General features: G+C 37.1%; 1 protein-coding gene and 1 pseudogene across 1 annotated transcript; one reads left to right on the top strand and one right to left on the bottom strand.

The window, feature by feature from the left end:
• Positions 1-236: 236 nt before the first annotated feature.
• Positions 237-812, top strand: LOC111436670. The gene has a single exon (XM_023074392.1). It carries the CDS (start codon positions 237-239, stop codon positions 810-812), a length of 576 nt encoding a protein of 191 aa, XP_022930160.1.
• A 1,430-nt stretch (positions 813-2,242) lies between these two features.
• LOC111436684 lies at positions 2,243-8,817 on the bottom strand (annotated as a pseudogene).
• Positions 8,818-12,977: the final 4,160 nt, after the last annotated feature.

Below are 12,977 nucleotides of genomic sequence, written 5' to 3'. Positions count from 1 at the left end.
GGCAAGATATGTATGAACGTTGCTAGCTCTATTAGAAATATTTGCTTATTATTCAACAAATTATCAAAGTTAGAAACACAATTTATTAACAAAGCAACTGAATTAAGAAAAATGGAAGGAGTTTCACGGTTACATCCATCTTTGATCTTTTGAACAAATTTCAACCTATTAATGAGATATATAAGCAACCTTTGGGCTATGCTTCTCTCACCCGGATTCATTAAAGATAAGAAAAAATGGGAAGAACTTTTCTAGCATTGTTTGTGTTTTTATCTCCTTCTGTTTATTCTTTACCGTTGTCAACAAAAGGAAGGTGGATCGTTGATTCGACAACAGGGCGTCGAGTGAAGCTTGTGTGCGTGAATTGGCCTTCCCACACACAGAGCATGCTAATAGAAGGTCTCAACCACAGGCCATTAAAAGAGCTGGCAGATGAGGCAATCAAGTTAAGGTTTAATTGTGTACGACTCACGTATGCAACTCAAATGTTCACTCGTTATGCAAATAGGACAGTTGAAGAGAATTTTGACCTTCTCGATTTAGAGCAAGCAAAAGCCAGATTGGCTCAATATAATCCTTTTGTGTTGAACAAGACTATTGCTGAAGCCTATGAAGCTGTTGTTGATATGCTTGGAGAGAGTGGTTTAATGGTGATTGCCGACAACCATATGAGTCAGCCAAGATGGTGTTGCTCTCTTGACGATGACAATGGATTTTTTGGAGACCGCTATTTTGACCATCAAGAATGGCTACGAGGTCTCAACTTAGTTGCTCAACGCTTTTCCAAGAAATCAACGGTACGTAAAAATTAAGGAAAATTCTCGCACTCTTGAAACTAATGAAAATGCAAATGATTGGAACAATTATGTTACTCAAGGAGTAACAACAATCCACAACATTAACCCAAATGTTTTAGTAATTGTTTCGGGCCTAAATTTTGATAATGATCTCCGATGCTTAAAAGAGAAGCTCTTGAATGTAAGCACCTTAGACAACAAGTTGGTTTTTGAGGTGCACTTGTATTCGTTCAGTGGAGATCCAGAGAGTAAATTTATAAACCAGCCACTAAATAATATTTGTATATCAATGGCTTTGTAGACCATGCTGAATTTGTTAGAGAAGGACCAAATCCATTTCCTTTGTTTGTCAGCGAATATGGGTATGATCAGAGAGAGGTTAACGATGCAGAAAATCGGTTCATGAGTTGCTTCAGAGCTCATCTTGCACAAGAAGATTTAGATTGGGCATTATGGACTTGGCAAGGTAGCTATTATTATAGGGAAGGTCAAGCAGGGCCGGCAGAAACTTTTGGAGTTCTCGACTCCAATTGGACTCAAATTAAAAATCCTAACTTTGTCCAGAAGTTTCAACTGTTGCAGACTATGCTGCAAGGTACGTATAAATATATTAACGATTTTGAATATATAGATCTATAACAAGTGTATAAGAAATTTTTTTTACCGTGCGCAGATCCAAATTCCAATGCATCGTTCTCGTATGTTATATATCATCCACAAAGTGGCCAATGTATCCAAGTCTCAAATGACAACAAAGATATTTTCATGGGTAATTGCTCCATCTCAAGTCGATGGACTCATGACAATGATAGCACTCCAATTAGGATGTCAAGCACTGGTTTATGTTTAAAAACAAGCAGAGAAGGCCTTATGCCATCTCTCTCAACAGATTGCTTCGGCCCTCAGAGTTCTTGGAGAGCCATTTCAAACACTAAGCTTCATTTGGCCGCCATAACTTAAGATGGGAAGAGTCTTTGCTTGCAGGTTGAAAGCTCTAATTCTTAAAAAATTGTGACAAACTCATGTATTTGCACTGATGGTGCTCCAAATTGCCTCCAAGACACCCAAAGTCAATGGTTTGAACTCGTTGAAACCAACACATTGTGAGTTGCTTATGTATTGGGAAGAATAAATATATGACATGCCCGACTTTGAATTGGCCCCTGTTTTATCTCTAATTCTATTCATGCTCGTGCTTAATTATAACCGATTTTATTTATTGTACAAACATATATGAAAGATAATACCAACAATAATGATCGTATAAAAGATTGGACATATAATAAGTAATAGAAAAAATTTATGGACCATTTAACTACGAATTTAAGCATAAAATCGACAACCCTAATATGCGGCATTTTCAAAACTTTCATGCCGACCCTAAATTCAAATTCCAACAACTACTAGTATATTGTACCAAATTCTAAATTCCTATTTTAAACTAATTAATAAACTAAGCAACATTTGTTGGAACAAGTTTGAACCATTGGGGCTGAGGATCATCCATGCAACTTCCCTCGTCTTTAAAGCAAATGCATTTCTTCACAACAACCGAGGTATCAGATTCCTTCTCCAAGAAAAAATTGTCTTCGCCAATTTTGTTGGCCAATTGGAGATTTACTTTTGAAGACACCGTCCAATTGCTTCCATCGCTAGAGCATTCGTCGGATACCACTGGTGCTTTTTCATCTCCGACGGATTTCAAACGCTGCCCGTTTGACAACAACTTCATCGAACTTGCATCTCCACTATGGTTCCATTGGTTCGGAGTGGCACAATCGCCCAGTTCAACTCCTCCTTTGCCGCCGGATTTGACACATTGCCCTGGTATGGGATGTAGCATTATGTATGGTATTGGTGCTTTAGAATTTGGATCAGCAAGAAAAGAGCTTTAGTTTCAAATTCTAACTAAAGAAATATATAAATGTTTGATTTGTTATAATGTTGAGAAGCAACATATTAACCTTGATTCACTCTCTTGATGAGTGGAAGCATTTGTTTAAGTGTTGGGGGTACTATCTTTAGTCTAAGAGTGATCCATAACACCAAAACTTTCATCACGATCTTCATGACACTGTCTGTACATATAACTTCCTTGGAACGCCTACAAGCCCCAATCAATATCCTTCCCGATAATTCGAGCCAAAAAGAATCTCATGAACCGATTCTCAGCCTCGTTGCCCCTCGATTGATTATACCCAAATTCACTAAGGAACAAAGGATATGGATTCTCCATGTCCACCACGAAACCAGCTTCCTGTCCAAACTTCTCCATAATTTCGTTGCATATTATGTTTAATGGCTTCTTCACAAATTTTCTTTCGTTATCCCCACTAAACGAGTAGGGATGTGCCTCCAACGCTACTTTGTTTTGTAAGGTATAGCCTAGTGGCCTTTTCTTTATGTGGCTTAAATCATTGTCATAGTTTAATCCAGAAATGATTAGGAGAAGATTTGGGCTTGTTCTATGGATTAGTAGGCTTCCTTTTCTCAGGTAATAACACCAAGCATCATTGTTTGTAAATGGCCCTCCAAGCTCGTTTCTTAGACTCATTCCTATCACCCTTTACAAAGGAAAAAGAAAAATTAGAATATGATATAAATATCGTGAAAATACACTCATTAAAAATGCATAAAACTCACATGTGGGTTACAAGTGAACTGCACAGCAACAAATGACAAGCCTTGAAGCCATTCATTAGGGTTGAAATTGCGATCTCCAAAGAAACCATTGCCATCATCGAGAGAGCACCACCACCTCGTATTAAGATATGATATTTGGAGATATATTTTAATAATTAGTTAGGAGTATATCTGAGATATTTTCGGAGTTGTCAGTAGTATATTTTATCTTAGATTTGATTAACGTATATTTTATTTATTTACAAGGTTTAGTTAGTTATATATTTTTCCTATTTTTAGGTATTAGTTGATAGTTTGTATCCTATTTAAACGTGGTAAAAATGAATGAAGATCATACTTTCGATCCCAATTTTATTTCTATTACTCATTCTTAACATGGTATCAGAGCACCGATCTTGGTGTTCTTAAATATCAAAATTTCCTTTATGACGGAATCAGCGAAATCCTGCTTCAAAATTTCAGATGTTGATTTAACACATCCTTATTATATTCATCACTCTGATCAGCCACGATATTCACTTGTTCCAATCAAATTAAATGGAGCAAATTACCAATCTTGGAGTAAATCAGTCATGCATGCTCTTATTGCCAAGAAGAAAATTGGCTTCATTGATGGCACAATTGAAGAACCGTCCCAAGATGCAAATTCAACCGAATTTGAACTCTGGAATCAATGCAACAGTATGATAATATCTTGGTTATCTCATTCCGTTGAAGCAGATATCGCTGAAGGCATTATTCACGCCAAGACAGCTCATCAAGTGTGGGTTGATCTTCATGATCAATTCTCACAAAAGAATGCTCCAGCAATTTTTCAGATACAAAACTCGATAGCAACGATGTCACAAGGAACCATGGCACTGTCAACATATTTCACCAAGCTCAAAGCACTCTGAGATGAGCTGGAAGCGTACCGCACACCATTTACCTGTAATCAATGTCAAATACATATTGATCAATGCGAAGAAGACAAGTTGATGCAATTGCTCATGGGGCTCAACGAGTCTTATAAAACGGTGAGATCTAACATATTGATGATGTCTCCATTACCTAATGTGAGGCAAGCCTATTCATATACTTGTACAAGAAGAGATGCAGCGTCAGGTAACTTCTGAACCTGCTGAGAATTTCTCGATTGCATCAGCAGTGCAGAAGAAAACAACATATTCAAAATTCGCCAAGGACAAATCGTGTGAACACTGCAATAAAAGTGGGCATACAATCAATGAGTGTCAAATCCTTAAGTTTCACTGTAAGTTTTGTGATAGAAGGGGACATACAGAAGATCGGTGTCGACAGAAAAATAATTCTTGAAGGACAAGACAAGTCAATCAACACAATAATTGTGGATATCGATCATCTGCAAATATGGCCGATGTTTTTCAGTTGAATACAGAAGAACAGTCACCTAATTCCATTCCAAATTTTTATTCTGAGCAATTACAACTAGCACAAGTCTTATCTGCAATCAATAATCACCCTTCTGGTAATTCTAACAATCATATCAATGTTGCAAGTTTGTTTCCCATATCTACATTATCTATTAACTCTGCAAGTTCTAATTCATGGATTCTCGATAGTGGAGCTACGGATCATACAGTATCAAAATCTTCTGTTATGACTGAACCAAAGGCTGCCGTCATGTCTATAATAAATTTGCCGAATGGAGAGACGGCACGTGTGTCACATACTGGCAATATTTCCCTTAGCCCTAACCTTAAATTAACAACGTTTTATGTGTGCCTTCATTCAATTTAAACCTAATGTCCATCAGCAAACTTACAAATAACTTGAAATGTTATGTCACCTTCTATCCTGATTCTTGTGTTATGCAGGACTTGACTACGGGGAAGATGATTGGCTCGGGTAAACAAGTTGGAGGTCTCTATCATATTTCTTCATCTCCATTCAAATCTTCAGCTCATCAAGTATCTTAGTCATCTGATTTGTGGCATTTACGCCTAGGTCATCCTTCTTTTTCTCGTTTTAAATTTCTAGCTGATCAATTGCATCTTAATAATGCGAGTTATTCTCATAATTGTAGTATCTGCCTGTTAGCAAAACAAACTAGGTTGTCTTTCCCAAGAAGTTCAATAACAACCCATTCTGCCTTTGATCTGATACATTGTGATGTTTGGGGACCACATAAAATTCCTACGCATTCTGGTTTGCGTTTTTTTTCTCACTATTGTTGATGATTTTGCTCAATGTACTTGGGTTTTTCTAATGCAACATAAGTCAGAAGTACATCATTTGTTAATGAACTTTGTTAAATTCGTTCAAACTCAATTTTATACTACTATCAAGATAGTTCGATCAGACAATGGAACTGAGTTCCTATCTTTGCAACCATTCTTTACTTCTTGTGGCATTGAACTTCAGCACACTTGTGTCTGTACTCCACAACAAAATGGAGTCGTAGAACGTAAGTATCGCCATATCCTAAATGTAGCTAGGTCTCTTCTTTTTTAGTCACAGATTCCACTTAATTTTTTGGGAGAGTGCATTTTAACGGCTGTTTATCTTATAAATAGAATGCCGTCACCATTGTTATCTAACAAGACACCCTTTGAAGCACTCTACAAACGACCACCTACATTTCATCATCTTAAAGTTTTTTGTTGTAAATGTTATGCAACTATAGTACATCCTAAGAAAAAAATTTGAACCTCGGGCAATTCCTTGTGTTTTCGTAGGATATCCTTGTGGTCATAAAGGTTACAAGTTGTATGACATGCAATCTCGTCACAAATTCTTTATCAGTCGTGATGTTAAATTTTGTGAAGATGATTTTCCTTTTTCATCAGCTTCACAAACTTTGACATTAGCTCCTTCGACTCATGTTGTACCACTTCATGATCCATCCTACTCAAACATCCATTCTCCACCTTCTATTCCTTCACCTCCTATTCCTCCTTCACCTACTACTTCGTCGTCTCCTCCACCTTCTCCAGATTCGCCCACTAATTCTAATCCTATCCCACTTGATACATCAGCTCCACTACAATGTTCTACTCGTACTAAACAGCCTCCAGCTTGGCAAAAGGATTATGAGATGTCTTCCGGAGCCAATCATTTAACCTCTAGCTCAAGTCCCAGCACTAGCACCAGGTATCCCCTTCATCATTACCTTTCATTCTCTTGTTTTTCTCCTACTCAACGTGCTTTTCTAGCTCTTATTACATCCCAGACAGAACCTAAAACCTATGACGAGGCAATTGGCGACTCGTTATGGCAGCAGGCTATGAATGATGAAATTGCAGCTTTGGAACGTAATCATACATGGTCTCTCGTTCCTCTACCACCTGGTCATAAAGTTATTAGTTGTCATTGGGTGTACAAAATTAAATACAACTCTGATGGTTCTATTGAACCTTATAAAGCTCGACTTGTAGCAAAGGGGTACACTTAGATTGAAGGTATTGATTACACAGAAACATTTTCTCCTACAGCGAAACTTACTACACTTCGTTGCTTACTCACTGTTGCTGCTGCTTGAAAATGGTTCACCCATCAATTGGATGTTCAAAATTCCTTTCTCCATGGTAATCTAGACGAGGAAGTCTATATGTCTTTACCACCAGGTCTTCGCCGACAGCGGGAGAATACAGTATATCGGCTCCATAAATCTCTTTATGGATTAAAACAGGCTTCTCGCAATTGGTTCTCCATATTTTCTACAACTATACAAAAAGCAGGCTACACTCAGTCCAAAGCAGATTACTCTTTATTTACTAAGAGCAAAGGTACTTCTTTCACTGCAGTTCTAATCTATGTTGATGATATTCTGTTGACAGGCAACGATCTAAAAGAAATTTAATATCTCAAGACTAGTTTACTCCAGAAATTTCTTATCAGAGATTTAGGAAATTTGAAATATTTTCTAGGCATTGAATTTTCTCGGTCTAGAAAAGGAATTTTTATGTCTCAAAGGAATTTTTATGTCTCAAAGGAAGTATGCTCTAGGCATTCTTCAAGACACAGGTCTTATAGGAGCATGTCCAGACAAATTTCCTATGGAGAACAATCTGAAACTTTCTTTAACTGATGTAGAGAAGTTGAATGATCCAAGTAAATACAGACGGTTGATTGGAAGATTAATATATTTGACCGTCACTAGGCCTGACATAGCTTATTCAGTTCGCATGCTTAGCCAATTTATGCATGAACCAAGAAAACCACATTGGGAGGCAACTCTTCGAGTTCTGAGATACATCAAAGGCACTCCTGGTCAAGGACTCCTGCTACCATCTGAAAACAATTTAAGATTACAAGCATATTGCGATTCTTACTGGGGTGGTTGTCGAACTTCCAGACGGTCTATTTCTGGGTTCTGCATTTTCCTTGGAAATTCAATTATTTCTTGGAAGTCTAAAAAGCAGACTAATGTGTCCATATCATCAGCAGAACTCGAGTATCGAGCTATGGAAAATACTTGTTTAGAGTTAACTTGATTAAGATACATTCTTCAAGACTTGAATGTTCCACTGTCCGAACCAGCATTATTATATTGTGATAATCAAGCAGCATTACATGTAGCAGCCAATCCAATTTTTCACGAACGTACGAAACACATTGAAATAGATTGTTATATAGTTCGAGAAAAGTTACAAGCTGGAATCATCAAACCGTGTTATGTTTCGAATAAAATGCAATTGGCAGATGTTTTTACTAAAGCTTTGGGAGGACATTACTTTGATTTTTTGAAGGACAAGTTGGGTGTGATTGACATACACTCTCGAACTTGAGGGGGAGTATTTTGATATGATATTTGGAGATATATTTTAATAATTAGTTAGGAGTATATCTGAAATATTTTGGGAGTTGTTAGTAGTATATTTTATCTTAGATTTGATTGACCGTATATTTTATTTATTTACAGTTAGTGATATATTTTTCCTATTTTTAGGGATTAGTTGATAGTTTGTATCCTATTATTTTATTTATTTACAAGATTTAGTTAGTTATATATTTTTCCTATTTTTTTCCTATTTTTAGGTATTAGTTGATAGTTTGTATCCTATTTAAACGTGGTAAGCATGAATGAAGATTATACTTTCGATCCCAATTCTATTTCTATTTCTCATTCTTAACACCTGGGCTGACTAATATGGTTATCTAAAATAACCATGACGCCTTCGGCGCCACAACCATTAATAACAGTTTGGAATGCCTTAGTAACAGTCACTTTCAATATCTCAGAGTTGTGCTTTTCATCGGCAATATCTAGACCATCTAAAACATCACCAATAGTCTCATATGCGTAACGAGTAAACATACGAACAGACCAAGTTAATCGAACACAATTGAATTGGCAACTAGTGATCTCAGATGCCAACTCTTTCAACGAACGCTTCTCGAGTCCTTGAGCAACCATGGACTGTGCATGCGATACCAAATTGACAGAATTCAACTTCACACAATCTCTTGTTCGAGCGTCTATAATCCATCTTCCATTGGTGGAGAGAGGCAAGGATTGAGAAAAAGCGAAAGAAAAATAGATTAAAGAAATTAAATGAGTGAGTTTGCCATTGTGGGAAGGTAGAAGTGAGAAGTACTGGTTTTGACATAACAAAGCCAAAAACATAAACAATTGAAGTTTGAGGTGATAATATTATTGAACAGTGAACTTGGCTTTTATAGCCTTACGAATAACCCGAAACTAGCCACAAATCTTGGAAATGGAAACGGATCGGGTAAACAAATCTGAAAAATATTTAAACTAAATTCCTAAAAATACTCTACCTCTTTTTCATCTAATCAAATTCTTTTGACCATCTCTCCCTTGAACTTATTCTTCTTTGTCAAGACTTAGTTCAAGTCAAAAAAACTCTGCACGCTAAGTTCTTCACGCAACTTCCGAAATGATTTCTTATGTGTTTGGAACGTCCATGTAGAACTAGAGTTTTGGATAGCTTAATAGTTGAAGTATTACACACATTAGCTTTGTTCCTTCTATTTGAGAGTGACCAATCTCTTTGAGTATCCTCCTCGTCCAAACAGCTTGACATGCACAGGAACTAGTAGCAACGGACTCAGCTTCTGTGGTTGATAAGGTGACTACAGGCTGCTTACGAGAAGATCAAGCTACTGCTCCTCCACTCATCATAAGCACATGGCCTGAAGTACTCTTGCTTTCTTCCATGTCTCCGGCATAGTCACTACCAGTCAATCCAATCAAATCACTGACTCCTCCTTTTTTATAAAATACACCATAATCTACCGTACCTTTCAAGTACCTTAAAACCATTTTACCTGCTGCAAAATGTTGTTGTGTTGGACATGCCATAAGAGGACTAATCAAACTTACAACAAACATGAGATCAAGACGAGTAGTTGTGAGATACACAGCTTCCCGCTATTTGTTTATACAAAAGTTACATATACTTTTGCACCATTTTCATCTTTGCCAATTTTCTTTCCTGGAACAGTGGGATTACAAACAGAATTGTAATTCTCTATGCCAAGTCGATTTAAAACTTCAACAGCATACTTTCTTTGACATATGAAAATACCATCTTATCTTTGTATTACCTCTATTCCAAGAAAAAATCTCATCTGACCTAAGTCAGTCATATCAAACTCTTTCTTCAAGGAACGTTTAAACTCCTCCAATAGTTCTTCATCTGGTCGCCAGTAAATAAAAAATCAACATAAATGCTTACAATAAGAATTTTACCCCCCTTCCTCTTGATGAAGAGTGTTTGCTCACTGGAACTGCTTTTGAATTCTCCCTTGATGAAGTAGATTCTATTAGACTAAACCAGGTTCTAGGTGCTTGTTTTAATCCGTAGAGAGCCTTTTGGAGTTTGTACACCATCTCCTCACTTCCCTTTTGCTCATAGCCTTCACTGGAATCTGCTAACCATACAGGTGGATGTCGATTTCTCCCCTCCCTTATTTTCAAATCTGGTGCAAAGGTTACTGGAAAATTGTTTTCAGCAACTGGTTCAATTGTTTCGCAGCCGATTCTAGTCGTTTCGTCGTGATTTTTCCTTCTTCGTTTTCAGCAACTGGTTCAATTGTTTCAGCAATTGGTTCAATTGTTTTAGCAACCAGTTCAGTCGTTTCTCTGTGATTCCTCCTCCTTCGGCTGTGTTCTTATCAATTTCAATGTTTTTCCCCAGTCTAATTGATCCATTGCTCTCCATTTACCCATTTTTTTTTGAAATGGAGTCCGATGTTGCTTGCCTTTCATACATGCCTCACAGGTGGTGTTTGGAGCCCCAATTTGCAGCAGGCCTTTCACCATGTTTTTGTGTTTCAAGGTGCACAAGCCTTTGTAGCCGAGATGACCATATCGATGGTGCCAAAGTGTTGACTGATCCGTATTTGAAACTTGGAGGCACCTTTCTTCATTTGTTGTGGTAGATGGTTCAATACCCAAAATAAACTGCCGATTTTTCGCTTATAATTGACTCTGCTATTTTTCCTTTTTGTGGATGATAAATGCTACATACACCATCTTGAAACAGCACTGCTACTCATTTTTCTTGTAGTTGTCTAACGCTCAAGAGATTATTTTTGAGTTCAGGTACCCAATACACATTACTAATAGTGCAACGAACCTCATGCAAAGTTAATTTCACTACACCCTTTCCCATAACTTTCCTACTTGTATTATCTCCAAGTTTGTCAATGTGGGAAAATGTCTTGTCTAAGCTTGAAAACATACATTCGCTTGCACACATATGGTTTGAGCCTCTAGAATCTAAGAACCAAGCATCACTCCTTTTTGCTTCACGTCTTTCCATATGAGCCATTAACAGCATTTCATCCTCTTCTTCCAGCTCTGCATAATTCAATTCCTTATTCATCTTTGGACATTCATATTGAAAATGACCTAAGTCATGACACCTATAACATTCAACAGTTGCTTTGTTGGAAGTTGATCTTCCTCTAAAGCGTCCTCTGCCCCTGTAAGTTCCTCTTCCTTCATTACTTATTTTCGTTCGTCCTTCGACTTTTAGAACTTTCTCCTCTCCATTAATGCTGGATCTTCGAAATTTTTGTTCATGCACCACTAATGAACTTTATAATTCATCAATGGACATGTTATCAGTATCTTTGGATTCCTCCATGGATACTACAACATAATTAAATTTTTCAGTCAGGGTACGCAGAATTTTTTCTACAATTTTCTTGTCTGCCATATCTTCTCCATTGCTTCTCATCTTGTTGGGGATTATCATCAGTCTTGCAAAATAATCTTTGATACTATTATCATTCTTTATCTCTAGGATCTCAAATTCTCTCCTTAATGCATTAAGAAGAGATTTCTTCACTTTTTGGTTTCCACAAAATTTTTCGTTTCATTGAGTCTAAAACAATCTTGGTTGTGCGACGATCCAAGATTTGCTCAAAGACAGTTCGATCAATTGCCTGGAAGAGGTAATGCTTTACTTGATGATCTTTGAGTCTAGCATCATCAAGGTTGCCCTTTTGTGCCTCAGTCAACATTGTTCGTTCCTATTGTCCTGAGAAACCAATCAACACCACACTCCATAGACCTTTTGCTCTGACCAAATTTTCCATCAACTCACTCCATCACTAAAATGATCATAGTGACCATCGAAGTGAGGGATCTTCGTTAAAACTTTGTCTTCACTCATACTCTCTCTATTTGATCACTAAAAAATTGCAGCTCTGATACCAATTGTTAGGTTTTGACATAACTAAGCTAGAAACATAAACAATTGTGTTACATGTCTTGCACATTATGGCATCCGTAATGGTGTTCGACCCTATTAGAGGTGCCACAGGTGGTACTATAATCGGTGGCATGGTTGGGCAAATCCATCCCTCTAAACTTTGCTAGCCGGATTTCTTCTACCCCTACCTTTCCCTATAGCAAGTGGTCGTCCTCTTCCAAGTATTTGTGGTGGAATGATCTATTATTCGATACATAAAGACACTAATTCTTTGACACTCAACATGAAATCTTAAATCATGCATAACATTCATTGTATTGACCCTTGATTTTTACTAACCTAAAGTCGCTACTGTATGCATTACGTGGCTGCTTATGCAAAATAATAATTTAAATCGCCTTCGTAAAAGAATGTGGTGGACTTACATGTCTAATAAAGTGTATTTAAAACAATACAAAAGAAATATTAAATTAAAACAGACATAAGTAAAAATAAAACTACAATACCTATACTAACCTATAGTCTACGAAATTGAATACAACTACTCTATGCATGTGTCATGGTTTTCAAATTTGCGATGTTATCGTCAACTGTGTAGGGGTGCCTTGCCTTTACCTGAAATATAGAAATAGCACGTTACTTGAGTATTTTAAAAAATACTCAATAAGTGACCTCACTTTTGGGGTTAGATGCAAATATGCAATCATGAATGAGACTTATCATTTAAAACCATATTCCCTTAAATGACTATCCTAAACGGGTCATTGGATGTGTATTTACTATTCTACACACGGCCCATACATGCGAATATGGACCCACCAGTCGGTTCGCACACCTCCTAGGACCCTTTCTTAGTTGAGCTAGTATTCTCTAGTGCTATTGTTGG

This window comes from Cucurbita moschata, unplaced genomic scaffold (assembly GCF_002738365.1).
Source record: "Cucurbita moschata cultivar Rifu unplaced genomic scaffold, Cmos_1.0 Cmo_Scf00058, whole genome shotgun sequence".
In the NCBI taxonomy this organism is placed as follows: Eukaryota; Viridiplantae; Streptophyta; class Magnoliopsida; order Cucurbitales; family Cucurbitaceae; genus Cucurbita; species Cucurbita moschata.
The sequence above is the reverse complement of the archived record's forward strand: the minus strand, read 5'-3'. Positions and strand labels throughout refer to the sequence as shown.